This window comes from Saimiri boliviensis, chromosome 14 (assembly GCF_048565385.1).
Source record: "Saimiri boliviensis isolate mSaiBol1 chromosome 14, mSaiBol1.pri, whole genome shotgun sequence".
NCBI classification, from domain to species: domain Eukaryota; kingdom Metazoa; phylum Chordata; class Mammalia; order Primates; family Cebidae; genus Saimiri; species Saimiri boliviensis.
Genome location: NC_133462.1, coordinates 34698666 through 34718249, shown reverse-complemented (window position 1 = coordinate 34718249; position 19584 = coordinate 34698666). Strand labels below are relative to the sequence as shown.

At 43.9% G+C, this 19584-nt stretch overlaps 1 protein-coding gene and 1 pseudogene across 1 annotated transcript in view; one reads left to right on the top strand and one right to left on the bottom strand.

Annotated features, from left to right (window-relative positions):
* Positions 1 to 896: 896 nt before the first annotated feature.
* Positions 897 to 19584, bottom strand: part of ZNF564 (zinc finger protein 564) — a 30039-nt gene continuing 11351 nt past the window's right edge. Inside the window, exons 2-4 of the mRNA XM_003941749.4 lie at positions 6083 to 6209; positions 5816 to 5876; positions 897 to 4565 (exon numbers count right to left, since the gene is read on the bottom strand). Of these exons, the coding sequence (XP_003941798.3) occupies positions 3095 to 4565; positions 5816 to 5876; positions 6083 to 6209 (1659 nt within the window). The 3' untranslated portion in view covers positions 897 to 3094. The remainder of the gene's footprint in view (positions 4566 to 5815; positions 5877 to 6082; positions 6210 to 19584) is intronic.
* Positions 14064 to 15052, top strand: LOC104649898 (nuclear receptor-binding factor 2 pseudogene; annotated as a pseudogene).

Below are 19584 nucleotides of genomic sequence, written 5' to 3'. Positions count from 1 at the left end.
GGATTACAGGCATGTGCCACAGCTACTTTTTCAATTTTTAGTGGAGATGGGGTTTCGCTATGTTGGCCAGGCTGGTCTTAAACTCCTGGCCTTAAGTGATCTACCTGCCTCGGCCTTCCAAAGTGCTGGGATTACAGACATGAGCCACCACACCAGGCCTAGCTCTCCATTTCTTGAACAACACCTATACCCCAGGTACAGAATTAGTGGTCAATAGTTGGCCCAGCATGGTGGCTCACATCTGTAATCCCAGCATTTTCAGAGGCCGAAGTGGGAGGACCTTGAGGTCAAGAGATGAAGACCATCCTGGTCAACATGATGAAACCCCGTCTCTTCTAAAAATACAAAAAATAGCTGGGCATGATGGCAATGTCTATTTGCTTAAATTATCAGATATATGACTGAATAGTGTGCAGAGAAAGTAAAAATTAACCCTCCTCAATAAAGGGAAGTGGTTATCATAGGCCCTGGGTCTGGTAGTGGAGTCCAGGTCTACAGTGTAACAGGGAGGAGACAGGGGAGTCAATTCTGGGGATCAAATCTAAACGCCTACTAAGATCCAAATAGACCCTGTAAGAACAGGTCCCTCGTGGATAGGAAAATGAAAAAAGGTGAGGCGCTGTGAGTCATGCCTATAATCCCAGCACTTTGGGAGGCCAAGGTGGGTGGATCGCCTGAGATCAGGAGCTCAAGACCAGCCTGACCAGTATGTTGAAAACCTGTCTCTACTAAAAATGCAAAAATTACCCAGGTGTGGTGGCGTGGGCCTGTACTTCCAGCTACTTGAGAGGCCAAGACAGGAGAATTGCTTGAACCCAGAAGACAGAGGTTGCAGTGAATCAAGATCACGCCACTGCACTCCAGCCTAGGTGACAGAGGAAAGCTTCTTCTCAAAAAAAAAAAAAAAAAAAAAAAAGAAGAAAGAAAGAAAGAAAAAGAAAAGCAAAACAAAAAACAGTACTCAGAACAAGTAGGAAAGAAATCTAGAGGCCAGGGCCGGGTGTGGTGGCGCACACCTGTTACCCCAGCACCTTGGGAGGCCAAGGCAGGCAAATCACGAGGTCAAGAGATTGAGACCATCCTGATCGACATGGTGAAACCCCGTCTCTACTAAAAAATACAAAAATTAGCTGGGCGTGGTGGCCCACACCTGTAGTCCCAGATACTCGGGAGGCTGAAGCAGGAGAATTTCCTGAACCCAGGAGGCAGAGTTTACAGTGAGCCGAGATTGTGCCACTGTACTCCAGCCCAGTGCCTGGTGAGAGTAAGACACTTTCTAAAAAAAGAAAACAAACAAACAAACAAAAAAACCTAGAGGCCAGGTGCACTGGTTCATGCCTATAACCCCCCACCTTTGGAAGGTCAAGGCAGACAGATCACTTGCCATCAGGAGTTCAATACCAGCCTGGCCAACATGGCGAAACCCCATCTCTTTATTAGCTGGGTGTAGTGGTGCACACCTGTAATCCCAGCTGCTACTCAAGAGGCTAAAGCACAAGCATCGCTTGAACCTGGGAGGTACCGACTGCAGTGAGCCAAGATCGTGCCATTGCACTCCAGCCTCAGCAACAGACCAAGACTCCATCTAACATAAATAAATAAATAAATAAATATTTGTATTAGTGTGCAACCATCACCACCATCCATTTCTAGAACCTTATCTTGCAAAATTGAAACTATGCCCATTAAATAACTATCCAGTACCCAATTTCCCTAACTCTTGGCAAATGATACTGTACTTTTCTATCAATATGACTACTCTAGGTACCTGATATAAGTAGAATCATAGAGTATTGTCTTCATATGAATGGCCTATTTCACTTGCCATAATGTAAAGGCTCATCTTGCAGCACATATGAAAATTTCCTTCCTTTGTAAGGTTCCGTAATACTCTAACATATGTATAAACTTCTTTTTGTTTATTTGCCTGTTGACAAAAATCTGAGTAGCTTCCAGTTTACCTGCTGTGAATGATGCTATGTACACAAATGCACAAAACCTATTTGAGACTTTGCTTTCAATCTGTTTATATTCCCAAAAATGGAAATTGCTGATCATGTTATTTCTGTTATCTGGGGGTCTGCCATACTGTTCTCAGCAGGGTTGTACCATTTTACATTCCCACTGATAGCGCACAAGGTTCTCAAGCATTCCACATCCTTGCCAGCATTTGTTTTTCATCTTTGAGAGTATTTATCCTAATAAGACGGTATGTACATCTTGAGTTTGATTTGCATTTCCCTAATGACTAATGACGTTAACCACTGTTATATGCTTATTGGCCATCTGGATATCTTCTTCAGAGAAACAGACATCTAAGTCCTTTCCTCCATTTTAAAATTGGATTGTGTCTTAGATTGGGTTGCTAAAACAAAATACCATAAATTGGAAAACTCAATTAATCAACAAACATTTATTTATCATGATTTGAGAAGCTGGGAAGTCCAATACCAAGGCACTGGCAGAGTCCATGTCTGGTAAGGGCCTGCTTCCTAGTTCAAAGACAGCTAATTTCTCACTGTACCCTCCCATGGTGGAGGGCAAAGCTAGCTATCTAGGGACACATATTAGGAAACTTACGAGGCCTCCATCTTCATGGTATCATCTAATCCTAACCACCAACCACCACAGACAGGGCCTCCAAATACTGTCACATTGGGCAGGGGTAAGTTTTTAATATATGAATCTGAGGGACATACACTCAGCCAAAACATTCCACCTCTAGCCCCCAAAATCCATGTCGACACATATAAAATATATTTATGTCATCCTAGAGACTTCAGAAGTCTCAGCTAATTCCAGCATGAACTCTAATGTTTAAATTCAAACTCCGAAGTGTCATGTCCTATCACGTAACTCAGATATGGGTGAGACTCAATTCATGCTGAAGCAAAATTATTCTTCAGCTCTGAACCTGTAAAATCAAACTAGTTGTGTATTTCCAAAATACAATGAGACAGGCATGGGATAGACAGTCCTATTCCAAAAGTGAGAAACAGGACAGGAGAAAGGGGTGGGCTCCCAAACAAGTCCAAAACCCCAAAAGCAAACTGAAGACTTTCCACACTCTTTATACTTGTACAATTTTCCTCCTTTATGCATTTTCACATGTATTCGAAGGTTGTGTGATAAATGAAAGTTTTCCCATATCCCTTAAGTAAGGTTTATCTACATTATGAGCTCTTTCATGTCTCTGAAAGGAACTGGAATAACTGAAAGTTTTTCCACATTGCTTACATTCATAGGGTTTTTCTCCGGTATGAGTTCTTTCATGTATTCTAATGGAACTGGCATAATTGAAGGCCTTCCCACATTCTTTACATTCATAGGGTTTTTCTCCAGTATGAGTTCTTTCATGTGTTCGGACAGAACTAGGACAGTCAAAGGCTTTACCACATACCTGACATTTATAAGGTCCATCTCCAGTGTGCAGTATCATATGTTTTCTAATCCTTTTAAGAGAAATAAAGGCTTTCCCACATACCTGACATTCATAGGGTTTCTCTCCAGTGTGAGTTCTTTCGTGTATTTGAAATGAACTGGGACAGTCAAAGGCTCTACCACATATTTGACATTTATAAGGTCCATCTCCAGTGTGCTTTATCATGTGTCTTCGAACGCTTGGGAGAGAAATGAAGGCTTTCCCACATTCCTTACATTCATAAGGCTTCTCTCCAGTGTGAGTCCTTTCATGCGTTCGAACATTACTGGAAGAACTGAAGGTTTTACCACATTTATTACATTCATAGGGTTTCTCCCCAGTATGAGTTCTTTCATGTTTTCTAACATAACTGGGAAATATAAAGGCTCTCCCACACACTTTACATTTATAAGGTCCATCCCCAGTGTGCCTAATCATATGACTTTGAAAATTTGTGAAAGAAATGAAGGCCTTCCCACATTGTTTACATTCATGTGGTTTCTCTCCAGTATGAGTTCTTTCATGTATTCGAAACAAACTGGGGCGGTCAAAGGCTTTTCCACATTCCTGACATTTATAGGGTCCATCTCCAGTGTGCCTAATCATGTGTCTTTGAAAACTTGGGAAAGAAATGAAAGCTTTCCCACATTCCTGACATTCATAGGGTTTCTCTCCAGTATGCGTTCTTTCATGTATTTGAAATAAACTGGGGCGGTCAAAGGCTTTCCCACATTCCTGACATTTATATGGTCCATCTCCAGTGTGCTTAATCATGTGTCTTCGAACACTTGGGAGAGAAATGAAGGCTTTCCCACATTCTGGACATGCATAAGGTTTCTCACCAGTGTGAGTTCTTTCATGTCTTCGAAAGGATTGACAAGAACTAAAGGCTTTCCCACACTGCTGACATTTATATGGTTTCTCTCCATACTCCTGATACTCATATGGTTTGTGTCCGGCATGAGACCTGATGTGCCTACTAAGGGATGAATGATGCATGAATACTTTCCCACACAAACTACATTCACATGGTGTTACTACAGTAGGAATTTTCTTGTTCAGATTAAGATTAAGAATCTGACTGAAGGCTTCTCCACATTGATCGTGTTCTTTACTTTCACTGAGTCCCACTTCCACATGATTGCTGGAAAAAACAGAAAGCATGATGTAGTGGTTTATTTGCAACTTTGTATTTATTAATAGGTATTCGACTTACATTTTTACCATAATCGGGGAAAAGGTAGGTTTTCAGTCCTGTATGGTTTGAAAGTGAATGGATGGAATGCTCTGCAAGAGGGCATGACAGTAGCTATTATCAAAAAAGTGATATTCATATATAAAAAATTTTTTCTTGAGATGTAGACTCACTCTGTTGCCTAGGCTGAAGTGCAGTGGCACAGTCTCAGCTCACTGCAACCTCTGCCTCCCAGGCTCAAGTAATTCTACTGTCTCAGCCTCCCAAGTAGCTGGGATTACAGGCACTTGCCACCATACCCAGCTAATTTTTTTTTTTTTTAAGATGTTTCACATGATGGCCAGGCTGGTCTTGAACTCCTGACCTCAGGTGATCCACCCAACTCGGCCTTCCAAAGTGCTAGGATTACAGGTGTGAGCCACTGCGCCTGGCAATTTTTTTTGTATTTTTAGTAGAGATGGGGTTTCACCATGTTGGCCAGGCTGGTCTCGAACTCCTGACCTTGTGATTCTCCTGACTCGGCCTCCCAAAGCACGGGGGTCACAGGCATGAGCTACTGTGACCAGCCCAAATTTTTTTTTTTTTTTTTTTTTTTTTTTTGAGACAGAGTCTTGCTCTGTCGCCAGGCTGGAGTGCAGTGGTGCTATCTCAGCTCACTGCAACCTCCGCCTCCTGGGTTCAAGCAATTCTCCTGCCTCAGGCTCTCAAGTAGCTGGGATTACAGGTGCATACCACCACACCCAGCTAATTTTTTTATTTTTTTCGTAGAGACAGGGTTTCACCATGTTGGCCAGGATGGTCTCAATCTATTGACCTCGATCCACCCACCTCTGCCTCCCAAAGTGCTGGGATTACAGGCGTGAGCCACCATGCCCAGTCAATATTTGTATTTTTAGTAGAGACAGGGTTTCACCATATTGGCCATCTGGTCTCAAACTCCTGACCTTGTGATCTGCCCACCTTGGCCTCCCAAAGGGCTGGGATTACAGGCATGAGCCACCACACCCAGCCCAGTTTCTTAACACTATTTCCAAGTGAATGACTGCAACACTGAACATCTATGTCACACTTTTTTGTGTTGAAAAAGTTGTGTAAATAAATAAATTTGAAGCTGGGGCTTATTGGTTTGTTTCCTTATTTTTTAAATTTCATGACATACCAAGAAGGGGACATTGCTTTCTCTTATCAGTGCAAATTACCTTAAAATTCTCCCCTGATTTTTGTACCAATCTTCAATGCTCTGGTCTTCCCATTTTTTCCCTAAAATATAGTCAGAAAAAAATCCTTATGAACTTACAGAAATTACAGAAATATGACTAAATTCTAACTTCATGAAGAGGTACAAACAGTTCTGATTTATTCACCCTAGTATTCCCTTTTCCACATCTGATATAATGAAACAGGATTAAAGAGCAAGAAATACTTCTTCTCTAATTGACTAAGAGAAAGAATGATGTCATTCTTACCTACACAAGCCAGATTTCTAAAGGTTTCCCGCATCACATCTCTGTAGAGTTTCTTCTGGGAAGGATCCAGCAAAGCCCACTCCTCAAGTGTGAAGTTTACAGCCACATCTTCAGAGGCCACTGAGTCCTAAAACGTCCCAAATATGCAATGCAGGAAGAAGGGTGAGATGACAGTACAGGGATGTAATCAATTCATCAAAGTTCACAAATGGCTGAGTGCAGTAGCTCATGCCTATAATCCCAGCACTCTGGGAAGCTAAGGCAGGCAGATCACCTGAAGTCAGGAGTTTGAGAACTGGACAACATGATGAAACGCCGTCTCTATTAAAAATATAAAAGTGGCTGGGTATGGTGGCTCACACCTGTAATCCAAGCACTTTGGGGGCCAACGTGGGCGGATCACCTGAGGTCAGGAGTTCAAGACCAGCCTGACCAACATGGTGAAACCCCATTTTTAAAAAACATAAATAAATAAAATAAAAAATAAAAATAAAAGTTAGTTGGATATGGTGGCAAATGCCTGTAATCCCAGCTACTCAGGAGTCTGAGGCAGGGGAATCGCTTGAACGTGGGAGGTGAACTGAGATCATGCCACTGCACTTCAGCCTGGGCAAAAGAGACCCCATCTCAAACAAAAACACCAACAAACAAAAAGGTTCACAAGTGATGTGGCCGTCTCCAAATATTTATTTTATGATAGATTGCGGGAAGAAAGTTGCCCAGGTGCAAGAGACTGAAGGCACAATCTGTCCCAGCATAACAGATTTACTGATTGCTAGTTATAGCAACTATATAATTACCGATTACTTATAGAAATGACACCAAGTAGATAGCAGATTCAATCACATTATTATATAATCAATCTTATTACATCATTATTCACTATTAATCTTTGCTTTAGTGTAGGAACATTTTAGTCTTATCGTATAGACATAATCGAGTGAAATGTAATTCCGAACTGAAGGGTCACCGTGAGACGTGATCAGGAGGCGAGAATAAATGCCTTTCGGTAATTCCAGCACCTGGGAAGGCACCTGTTACTTAGCCGGCAACCCTTGCGGTTACGCCATCATCTGGGGAGGCGCCCATTACTTAGCACATTGTGAGCAGGAGTTTCCCTCTCACCGGGCAGTTCAGAGAAAACTCTGCTCTGCTGGGTCTTGAGGAAGGTCTGACACTAGCCAGCCTGGCCCACAGACACCCAGGGGTTTAAACACCTCTCCGTGGTGCTGTGCTCCAATGGTCACCATCCTTGTCCACTTTCATGTTCCACTTTCCCACCAGATGCTCCCTTGTAAACTCTTAGAAGCTGTGAGAATAGAGGTATCCTAAAAGCCTTTGCTCTCTCTGTTAAGTGCATAAAAAGATACTGATGTTAAGTGCCTCCCATCCTTGCAGTGGCTACCCGAGAGAGAGGGACCCTCTGTACTGTACCCATGTGACCCCCTGAGCTGTGCCACATGCCCCCCCTGTACTGTAAGAATGTGATTTGCTTGACCCCTACCAATCATGTCAGATGAGTCACTCTCCTGACCCTGCCCCCCTGCCTTGTATACAATAAATATCAGCACGTCCAGGCATTTGGGGCCGCTGCTGGAATCTGCCCCTTTTTGGTAGCAGTGGTACCCCGAGCCCAGCTCAATTCTTCTCTTATCTCTGTGTCCTTGATTCTTTCTTTTCTACGATCTTTTGTCTCTGCACACAAAAGAACATCCACTACACCCTGCAGGGCTGGATCCTGCAATAAATAAGTATGGTCATCAGAATTCTCTCTATCCACATTCACTTTCTCATGAATTTAATAGCCACATGAAAACACACAACTGATCTCTACATTTTTACTGTGGTCACTAAAGCTTTATTGGTCTCTAATGGCAGGATGCAGTTCACCTTTGAGAAACAAATAAAACGCCATACAATGAAAACAAATTTTAAGATCATCATTCCAAGAAAAACTTCCATTTCCTTTCATATCTCATATCAATCAGCATTCCAACAAACACAGGGCAGGCCAGGTACGTTTGCTCACGCCTGTAATCCCAGCACTTTGGGGTGACAAGCTGAGGTCAGGAGATCAAGACCAGCCTGTCCAACACGGTGAAACACACCTGTAATCCCAGCACTTTGGGGTGACAAGCTGAGGTCAGGAGATCAAGACCAGCCTGTCCAACACGGTGAAACAGGCCTGCAATCCCAGCACTTTGGGGTGACAAGCTGAGGTCAGGAGATCAAGACCACCCTGCCCAACATGGTGAAACCCTGTCTCTACTAAAAATACAAAAAATTTGCCAGGTGTGGTGGTAGGTGCCTATAATCCCAGCTACTCAGGAGGCTGAGGCAGGAGAACAGCTTGAACCCGGGAGGTAGAGGTTGCAGTGAGCCGAGATTGCGCCACTCTACTCCAGCCTGGGTGACAAGAGTGAAACTCCACCTCAAAAAAAAAAAAAAAAAAAAAAAAAGAAAAAAGAAACACAGGGTAAAACCTGAAAAAGGTTTCCATGAATGAATAAACACTGAAGAAGTGGAACCATTTTGTTCTGTCCCCTTCAATAAACATAAGAAGGCCCGTAGAAATCCACCTTCTGACAAATCCAGCTGACCATACTTTCCTGAAGGATTCTAGGCCATTAGACATAGACAGATCAAGTTGGTCAAATCAAATTATTCCTCTGCAAAAGCATTCATTTTAACCTGCATGTATAATATTAAAGATTCAGTGATTTCTTTTACTCTGTTCCATTTCACTAGGTTAGGAAGCTATTGGGAAGACAGAAATCGGGTATGAAGAACAAGGTATGGCAACTTAGGCTGTGCCCCCTCACCCAGCAAAATCTCCATAGTCAAGAGCATCAGGGCAGTTTTCCACCTATTTTTAGCTTATATATGCATACATACTAAGAAGACAAAATGTCCGAAGAGCTTTTTCTGGCAGATACATTAACAAAATATCTATGCCTTGCTGACCTTGAGGAACAGGTTAAGAGCTGCAATTTCTGAGGGGTTAAGAGTTGCAATTTCTGAGGGATTTAAGTCCAGATAGTTGGATGGTGAATTTAACCATTATAAAATACATGAAGGGATCAGCAGTGCTCGTCTCCAAAAGAACATAAAATCCTCTTTCTCAAACTTCAAGAGGAAATGATTCCTGACCAGTCACTACGCGATATTACATTGCTAATATCAAGGTCAAATAAAATAAGGGCAAAGATGGGTTCTTTTAGTTTTCACAGAGATGGGAACTTGCTCTGTCATCCACGCTGGAGTGCAGTGGCATGATCATAGCTCACTGAAGCCTTTAACTCCAGGGCTCACATGATCCTCCCACCCAAGCTTCCCAAGTAGCTACAACTATAGGCACAAGACACCACCCACACCAAGCTAATTTTTACATTTTTTGTAAAGATGAGGTCTTACTATGCTGCCCAACCTGATCTCAAAATCCTGCCTCAGCCGCCCAAAGGGCTGGAATTACAGGTATGAACCATCATGCCTGGCTGGAAAGATGGTTCTCAGAAAGAATCAAATGTCCTCAAGATAGCCTCTTACAAAATATTTCTTAAATTCTATAAATCCCCTAAAGACTGTTGAAGAGTCAACAAAAAGTACTTCTCTAAACGTAGCTGGAATAATGAATATGTAACAATGGTCAAAGTTTTCCGAAGAGCAACATGATAGCTTCCCTAACCTTTATTGAATTCTAAACATAGCTGGGTGCAGTGGCTAATATCTGTAATCCCAGCCCTTTGGGAGGCCGAGGCGGGTGGATCACGAGGTCAGGTGTTCGAGACCAGCCAGACCAACATAGTAAAACTCCGTCTCTACTAAAAATACAAAATCAGCCGGGCATGGTGGCGTGTGCCTGTAATCCCAGCTACTCAGGAGGCGGAGGCAGGAGAATCGCTTGAACCCAGGAGGCAGAGGCTGCAGTGAGCTGAGGTTGCACCATAGTACTCCGGTCTAGGCAACAGAGCAAGACTCTGTCTCACCAAAAAAAATAAAATAAAATAAAATAAAATAAAATAATTCTAAATACTGGCCAGGCGCAGGAGCTCATGCCTGTAATTCCACCACTTTGGAAGGTTGAGGCAGGCAGATCACTTGAGTTCACCTGAGTTCCCTTTCTCTACTAAAAATACAAAAATTAGCCAAGCATGGTGTTGGGTGCCTGTAGTCCCAACTACTTGGGAGGCTGAGGCAAGGAGAATCACTTGAACCCAGGAGGGGAGGTTTCGGTGAGATAAGATCACATCACTGCACTGCAGCCTGGGCAACAGAGAGAAACTCTGTCTGAAAAAAAAACACAAATAAAAGCCAAGATCGTGCCACTGTACTCCAGCATGGGCAGCAGAGCAAGACCCTGTCTTAAGAAAAAAAAAAAGGAGGCCAGGCATGGTGGGTCACACCTGTTCCGAGTACTTTGGGAGGCCAAGGCGGGCGGATCAGAAGGTCAAGACATCGAAACCATCCTACCCAACATGGTGAAACCCTGTCTCTACTAAAAAATACAAAAATAAGCCGGGCGTGGTGGCACACGCTGTAGTCCCACCTACTCGGGAAGCTGAGGCTGAAGGATCACTTCAACCTGGGAGGCAGAAGCTGCAGTGAGCCGAAACTGCACCACTGTGCTCCAGCCTGGCGACAGAGCAAGACTCTGTCTCAGAGAAAAAGAAAAAAAAAAGGATCTAGTTCAATCATTGGCATTTTGGCAGCAGCTAACTGACATGGAGTGCAGGGGTGGAAAAGAACTCCCTCTAGCTTTCCTGCTTCACCTAATGAAGGTGATAGCTTTTCCCCCACTTCTGACAACCAAGTAAGTTGAGTCTTTTCCAAGACCATTTCTCGAACTGTGACTCCAATCAGGTGTCCTAAAGAACAATTCAACACTAACTGCCCAGAGTTAGCAAGGAGCTCCAAAGAAGGGCTCAGACTGTCCCCAGTTCAAATGCAAATGCATCTGACTGCGACTAGTAGCCTGGGCAACATAGTGAGATTCTGTCTCTACCAATAATTAAATTTAATTAAAAAGACCACTTAAGACCGGGTGAGGTGCCTCACACCTGTAATCTCAGCACTTTCGGAGGCCAAGGTGGGTGGATCATCTGAGGTCAGGAGATCAAGACCAGTCTGGCCAACATGGAGAAACACCATCTCAACTAAAAATACAAACATCAGCCAGGCATGGTGGCAGGTGTCTGTAATCCGAGCTACTCGGAAGGCTGAAGCACAGGAATCGCTTGAACCCAGGAAGTGGAGTTTGCAGTAAGCCAAGATCATGCCACTGCACTCTACCCTGGGTGACAGAGTGAGACTCCATCTCAAAAAATTAGATTAGTGCCAGGTGTGGTGGCTCACACCTGGAATCCCAGCACTTTGGGAGGCTTAGGCAGGTGGATTACAAGGTCAAGAGATCGAGACCATCCTGGCCAACATGGTAAAACCCCATCTCTACTAAATATACAAAAAATTAGCTGGGCGTGGTGGCATGCGCCTGTAGTCCCAGCTACTCGGGAGGCTGAGGCAGAAGAATCGCTTGAACCCGGGAGGCGGAGGTTGCAGTGAGCCAAGATCATGCCACTGCACTCCAGCCTGGCGCATGGCAACAGAGCAAGACTCTATCTCAAAAAAAAAAAAAAAAAAAAAAAAAAAAAATTAGATTAAATTACATTAACGTGAGGATTCCCATGACACCTTTTCACAATGGGTAACACCTCTCAGAACTCAAGAGAACACTTAACTTAGTATCACCAGTTCGTTACAAAGAATACAAGGTAGGAACTACCAAATGGAAGACATGCATAAGGCAGAATATGGACTAGGAGGGCACAGAGATTTTGTGCCTTTGCAGGTTAAACACTCTCTACGCACCAACTTGGAAGCACTGTGAACCCACTCATTTAGGAGTTTTATGGAAGTTTCATTACTCAGGAATTACTGATTAAATCACTGGCTGCTGGTGAATAGCTAATTCTCCAGCTCCTCTATCTTCCATGGAGGTTAGAGGTTGGGGCTGAAAGTTCCAAGCCTCTGATCAAGGATTGGTGATTCTGAGGACTTAACCCCCAGCCTGAAGCTGTCTAAGAGCTCACCAAGAATCATTTTAGTAGAACAAAAGACACTCCTCTCACCTTTATCTGACAGGAAATTCAAAAGAACACAGGAGAGGCCAGGCATGGTGGCTCACACCTGTAATCACAGAACTTTGGGAGGCCAAGGCAGGTAGATCATTTGAGGTCATCTGAGGTCAGGAGTTTAAGACCAGCCTGAACCGTGTCTCTACTAAAAACTAGCTGGGCATGGTAATGTGCACCGGTTATCTCAGTTACCTGAGAAGCTGAAGCAAAAGAATCACTTGAATCTGGGACCAGAGGTTGCAGTGAGCCTGGCCCATCCACATGATTAAGTATTGTTCACTGACAAAAAGAAGTAAGATAGCAAGCTATAAGATATAGAGAAAACTTAAAGGTGGCTGTGGTGGGTCACACCTGTAATCCCAGTATTTTGGGAAGCCGAGGCGGGTGGGTCTCCTGAAGTCAGAATTTTGAGACCAGCCCCGCCAACATGGTGAAACCCCATCTCTACTAAAAATACAAAAATTAACTGGCTGGGCACAGTGACTCAGGCCTGTAATCCTAGCACTTTGGGAGATCAAACTGAGTGGATCATGAGGTCAGGAGATCAAGACCATCCTGGTCAACATGGTGAAACCCTATCTCTACCAAAAACACAAAAATTAGCTGGGTGTGGTGGTGCCCGTCTATTATCCCAGCTACTTTGGAGGCTGAAGCAGGAGAACCTCTTGAACTCAGGAGGCAGAGGCTGCAGTAGGCCAAGATTGCGCCACTGTACTCCAGCCTGCTGAAAGGGTGAAACTCCATCTCAAAAAAAAAAAAAAAAAAAAAAAATTAGCCAGGCATGGTGGCAGGCACCTGTAATCCCAGCTACTCAGGAGACTGAGGCAGGAGAATCACTTGAATGAAGGAGGCAGAGGTTACAGTGGGCTGAGATAGCACCACTGCACTCCAGCCTGAGCAAGAGTGAGACTCCGCTCAAAATTAAAAAAACAAAAGTACATTACTAAGGGATAGAACCCAATCTAAAAAGGCCATATACAATGTGTTACCAACTATAAGATATTCTGCAAAAGACAAAACTATGGGACATTAAAAAGTTTTTGGTTTTAAGGGATTTCAGGTTGGAAAGGAGGGATGAATGAATATATGGACTATAGGTGATTTTTAGGATAGTAAAACTACCCTAACAGAAATAACAGACACTTGTCATTACCAAGCACGGTGGCTCACACCTGTAATCCCAACACTTGGGAAGCCGAGGTGGGTGGATCACGAGGTCAGGAGTTCAAGACCAGGCTGGCCAATATGGCGAAACCCCCATCTCTACTAAAAATACAAAAATTAGCCGGGCAGAGTGGTGCATGCCTGTAATCCCAGCTACTCAGGAGACTGAGGCAAGAGAATGGCTTCAACCCAGGAGGCGGAGTTGCGGTGAGCCAGATCTGGAAATTGCACTTCAGCCTGGGTAACAAAAGCAAAACTCCGCCTCAAAAACAAAAACAAAATAAATCATCAAAGTCCAATAAAAACACAATAGAGTTAACTCTAAAATGTGAACATTAATGCAACAATATTGGTTCCTCAATTGTAACAAATGTACCACAGTAATACAGTATATAAAAAATAAGGCAAATTGTAAAGAGGGGTGATCATTAAGTAACGATCTACTTAATTATCAATTTTTCTGTAAACGTAAAACTCTTCTCTCTTTAAAAAAAAAAAAAAAAAAAAAAAGGCCGCGGTGGCACAGGGGGCGGGCCCGCCGCGCAGCGCCGGAGGAGGAAGTGGTGAGGTTGTTGCCCTTTTTGCACCCACCACTGGCTCTTGGGGCGCAGAGAGGGGCAGCGGTCTCCCGCTGCGTCGCGGTCCCTTGCAGTCCCCTCCACGTCCCTCAGCGCCACTGCTTCCCTTCCTAAGGCCAACGCTTGCCCCGGGGTCTATGGAAGTAATGAAAAGACCCCTCAACCTGGCTCATCAACAGAGCAAAGGAGCAGACCCTTTATTAACTGCAGGCAAATACGAAGAGGTTATTTCTTGTCACAAAAAGGCTGCCACATTATCTTTCTGAAGCCATGAAGCTGACACAATCTGAGCAGGCTCATCTTTCACTGGAATTGCAAAGGGATAGCCACATGAAACAGCTCCTCCTCATCCAAGAGAGATGGAAAAGGGCCCAGCGTGAAGATTGAAAGCCCAGCAGAACACAGGCGGATGTAGCTGCCCATCTTCAGGCATCTCACAAACCCTCTGCAGAGGATGCAGAGGGCCAGAGTCCCCTTTCTCAGAAGTATAGCCCTTCCACAGAGAAACGCCTGCCTGAGATTCAAGGGATCTTTGACAAGGATCCAGACACACTACTGTATTTACTTCAGCAAGAGTGAGACAGTGGAGCCATGTATGGGAAGCAGAGCCCCAAAAGATGATAAAACAATTATAGAGGAGCAGGCAACCAAAACTGCAGATTTGAATAGGCATGTGGAATTCCTCGCGGCTGAGAATGAAAGATTAAGGAAAGAAAATAAACAACCAAAGGCTGAAATGGCCAGACTTCTAAAAGGTCCAATAGAAGAGAAGCTGGATGTAGATGCCGATTTTGTAGAAACATCAGAGTTAATGGAGCTTGCTACCACATTCAGAAACTGCTACAGCCTCCTCAACCTGGCAGAAGTTTGCAACAAATACCGGGAAAGCCAAGGACATTCCAATCCCCAATCTTCCTCCCTTAGATTTTCCATCTCCAGAGCTTCCCCTTATGGAGCTCTCTGAGGATATTCGGAAAGGATTTATGAATAATTGAAATGGAAGGTCACAGAAGAGGAGGGGAGAAGAGGAAAAATACAGTAATAGTTAATCCAGCAAAAAAAAAAAAAAAAAAAAAAAAAAAAAGAAAAGGGAAAAACCACATAGAAGTGTCATCCCGGAAATGCTTCGTCATCTGGCAGACTGGGAGAGAAGAGGCATTGCCAGTACTTGGGAAACAGTCACTGTCAAATGTGTCTCGTATCTGATTCACTGACTTATGCTAATGATTCCGACTTGCCAGACACTAAACTCATGGAGGGTTCACCTTCTGCTGATACAAACCAAATGGCTACCTGGAATAATTTTTTTCAAGCAACACTTTTTATTTTTTTTTTTGAGATGGAGTTTCGCTTTTGTTACCCAGGATGGAATGCAATGGCGCGATCTCGGCTCACCGCAACCTCCGCCTCCTGGGTTCAGGCGATTCTCCTGCCTCAGCTTCCTGAGTAGCTGGGATTACAGGCACGTGCCACCACGCCCAGCTAATTTTTTGTATTTTTAGTAGAGACGGGGTTTCACCATGTTGACCAGGATGGTCTCGATCTCTTGACCTCATGATCCACCCGTCTCGGCCTCCCAAAGTGCTGGGATTACAGGCTTGAGCCACCGCGCCCAGCAACAATTACTTTTCTTATCTTCAGGGTTAAAATGTTTAAAAGTATGTTATGCGTAATTAACCTATAATGCCATAAATGATAATGCAAAACCTAAATAATATGGTGGCCCAAGGGGCTGCCTTCTATTTGAAACAAGCATTCTACCACACATTGTGTGCGTTTTGTTAATGCACATTTTGTTTAAATAAGGTGTGGTAAGATACACACCCTTCTAGATGAAACTATATGTGCCACACTTTGCACTACTCATAATGATAACCTCAAGACTATCAGGAGAAATATTTAAATTTCCATTTTATGAAGAAAGGAATCAAATTATTAGGCTTTTTTAAAACAAATTACCAGTTTACATAATTAATCAGGGTGTGTTTTAAGTTCTTTGTTTATTGTATACTGCATCATTTGAAAATACCAAGGAGGGGCTGGGCACGGTGGCTCATGCCTGTAATACCAGCACTTTGGGAGGCCGAGATGGGTGGATCACGAGGTCAAGAGATGGAGACCATCCTGGTCAACATGGTGAAACCCCATCTCTACTAAAAACACAAAATTAGCTGGGCATGGTGGCGCACACCTGTAGTCCCTGCTACTCGGGAGGCTGAGGCAGGAGAATTGCTTGAACCCAGGAGGCGGAGGTTGCGGTGAGCCAAGATTGCACCACTGCACTCCAGCCTGGGTAACAAGAGCGAAACTCCATCTCAAAAAAAAAAAAGAAAAAGAAAATACCAAGGAGGAAACACCATCTGTTTTTAATGATGCAAGAGTGGGAGTAATGCTAGTTGGCAGTATTTGATTGTAAGAAATCAATAATTATGTTTAAAAAAAAAAAAAAAGTATGGTGGCTCACACCTGTACTCCCAGCACTTTGGGAGGCTGAGGCAGGCAGATCATGAGATCAAGGGATCAAGACAATCCTGGCCAATATGGTGAAACCCTGTCGCTATATAAAAACAAAACAAAACAAAACACTGTTCTGAAAAAAATCTGTTACAAAAAGTTAAAATAAAGACAGACTCATGGCAGTCCACCCCTGGAAAGTAACTCATCACTGGACCATGTCATTTTTTCTTTCTTTCCGACAGGGTCTCATTCTGTCAACCAGATTGGAGTGCACTGGTGTCATCACTGCTCACTGCAGCCTCCACCTCCCAGGATCAAGTGATTCTTCCACCTCAGCCTCCCAAGGAGCTGGGACTACAGGTGTACACCACCATGCCTGGCAAATTTTCGTGTTTTTTATAGAGACAGGACTTTGTCATGTTGCCCAGGCTGCTCTGAAACTCTTGGGCTCAGGCAATCTGCGTACCTTGGCCTCCCAAAGTGCTGACAAAGCAGGTGTGAGCCTCCATGCCAGACCCATATCATCTTTCATGCAACTGATTTGAACTTATTTTAGTAAGCCATCAGAGTGATGAATAAGGTCTTCAGCCTGAGACTGGGAAGTGAGGAGAAAGTTCCATCCAATGCCTTGTTCAGGAGTCCAGCACTGCATATTCTGAGAAGTGAAATTAGGACCTTGGTTACTTGGTTACTGTCTAGAACTTAAACATGTATGAGTATCATTGAATTGTGGACTTCGTATAAGGCATGTGTTGGCCGGGAGTGGTGGCCTGTAATCCCAGCATTTTGGGAGGCCAAGGCAGGCAGATCACCGGAGGTCAGGAGTTTGAGACCAGCCTGACCAACATGGTAAAACCCTGTCTCTACCAAAAATACAAAATTAGCCAGGTGTGGCAGCACATGCCTGTAATCCCAGCTACTTGGGAGGCTAAGGCAGGAAAGTCATTTGAACCCAGGAGGCAGAGACTGCAGTGAGGTGAGATTGCACTGTTGCACTCCAGCCAAGGTAACGAGTGAAACTCTGCCTCAAAAAAGAAAAAAAAAAAAAAAAAGACATGTATTACCTTGATTTCTATTTTGGGTATCTGGCATAAGAGATAAACCAGATGCTGTGGCTCATGCCTGTAATCACAGCTCTTAGGGAGGTAGAGTGGAGATAGCTTGAGCCCAGGAGTTTGAAACCTGCCTGGGCAATACAGCGATACCCCGTTCTCCACAAAAAGGAAAAAAAAGAAAAAGAGAGAGAGACTCAGGTATCTTACGACAAACAGGAAAGTCTCACACAACCACTAAAGAGTCTGTAAACTGGCCAGGAGTAGTGGCTTACACCTGTAATCCCAGCACTTTGGGAGGCCAAGATGGGCAGATCACGAGGTCAAGAAATCAAGACCAACCTGACCAACATAGTGAAACCCCATCTCTACTAAAAATACAAAAATTAGCTGGGTGTGGTGGTACGCGCCTGTAATCCCAGCTACTCAGGAGGCTGAGGCAGGAGAATCACTTGAAACTGGGAAGTGGAAGTTGCAGTGAGCTGTGATAATGACACTGCATTCCAGCCTGGCAACAAAGTGTCTCCAAAAAAGGTCTGTAAACCCTGTGTGTATACAGCCCATTTTTGGCTGGTGTTAAGATGACTGCTTGATGTTTGGTCAGACAGGCTAACCCCTGGATCTGCTTATCACAGACTTCCCAATTAAGGATAAAAAGCATCAACCCTTCATTGGCTTCCCCAGGTACACATGTGGTTATGCCATCCATGCAAACTCCCTACTGCTATTCACTTAGTTATTCTAATGATGCTTTTCAATCCTCTAATTTATACTGGGCCATAGTAACAAATTTAACTGGGGATAAAGGTCCATGAAATTCTGTCTTGCCAAGCCACTTTGTAAGATTCAACAACTTTATTTTTTATCATTTTTAGAGTAACCCTGCTCAGTATAGGATATCTTAGGACAATGGGTGCTTTGACCATGGTTAATTGAAACAAGGCAGTAATTCTGATGGTTAAAGACAAGGCATACCTATTTATCCTCTATTATATATTCATAACTCAGATTACAGGGTTTACCTTGCTTAAATTTAGTGGGATCACCAGGTATAAGTTTAATATGTGCTTTATGTTAATAGCATGAAGGATTGTTAATTAGCACATTACAGCAGGTATTAATTTAGAACCTACCTTGTGGGCCAGGTGTGATAGTTCACATCTATAATATCAGCACTTTGGGAAGCTGGGACAAGCAGATCACTTGAGGTCAGGAGTTCGAGACCAGCCTGGCCAACATGGTGAAACCTCCTCTCTACTAAAAATACAAAAATTATACAGACCCACCTACTCAGGAGGCTGAGACAGGAGGATTCCTTGAACCTGGGAGGTAGAGGTTGCAGTGAGCCGAGATCAAGCCATTGGACTCCAGCCTGGGCACACAGCGACACTCTGTTTCAAAACAAACAAAAAACAGAACCTACGTTCTTGAGGGAGGGAGGCACAGTACCATGCAGTTCCCTTTCATCTTTTCTGCTATGTACATCTTTTCATGTATTTGGATTTCCAATTGGGTAAAATTGTGAACCTCTGTTTCAGTACTTTTTTCCCTTTGTTTCCTCCATTGGTCATTGGTTTTGTCTGTCTCTAGATATACATGAGGGACGGGGAAAGGGACTGTCCCATCTACCCTAGTATTTGCACATTCCCCCTCCCCCGCCCCCAGCCTTACATCTGTATCCTCAAGATCATGGGCCTCCTCCAGGGCAGAAATGGTTTTACAAGGTTTAAAGGACTCCAGGATTAGCTTCAGTTTGAACTACTCCCTCTCCTGTGCAATAGGGTGTGTGTGGATGTTGTCCCCTATAATATCAAAAGAGTGAACATCCTTGTGGTGACAGAGGAGCAGGCAGTGGCGGCAGCAGTACTTTGGAGTCCTGGTGGCCCTCTGATATTACAGTATGAATTCAGCCAGGGTCCTTGTGGTGACAGAGACACAGGCAGTAGCGGCAGCAGCACTTTAGGGGTCCTGTGGCCCTGTGATACTACAGTATGGACTTAGCCAGGATCCTTGTGACAGAGGTACAGGCAGCGGCAGCAGCACTTAGGGGTCCTGTGGCCCTCTGATGTCATAGTATGGACTTAGCCAGGATCCTTGTGGTGACAGAGAAAAAGGCAGTA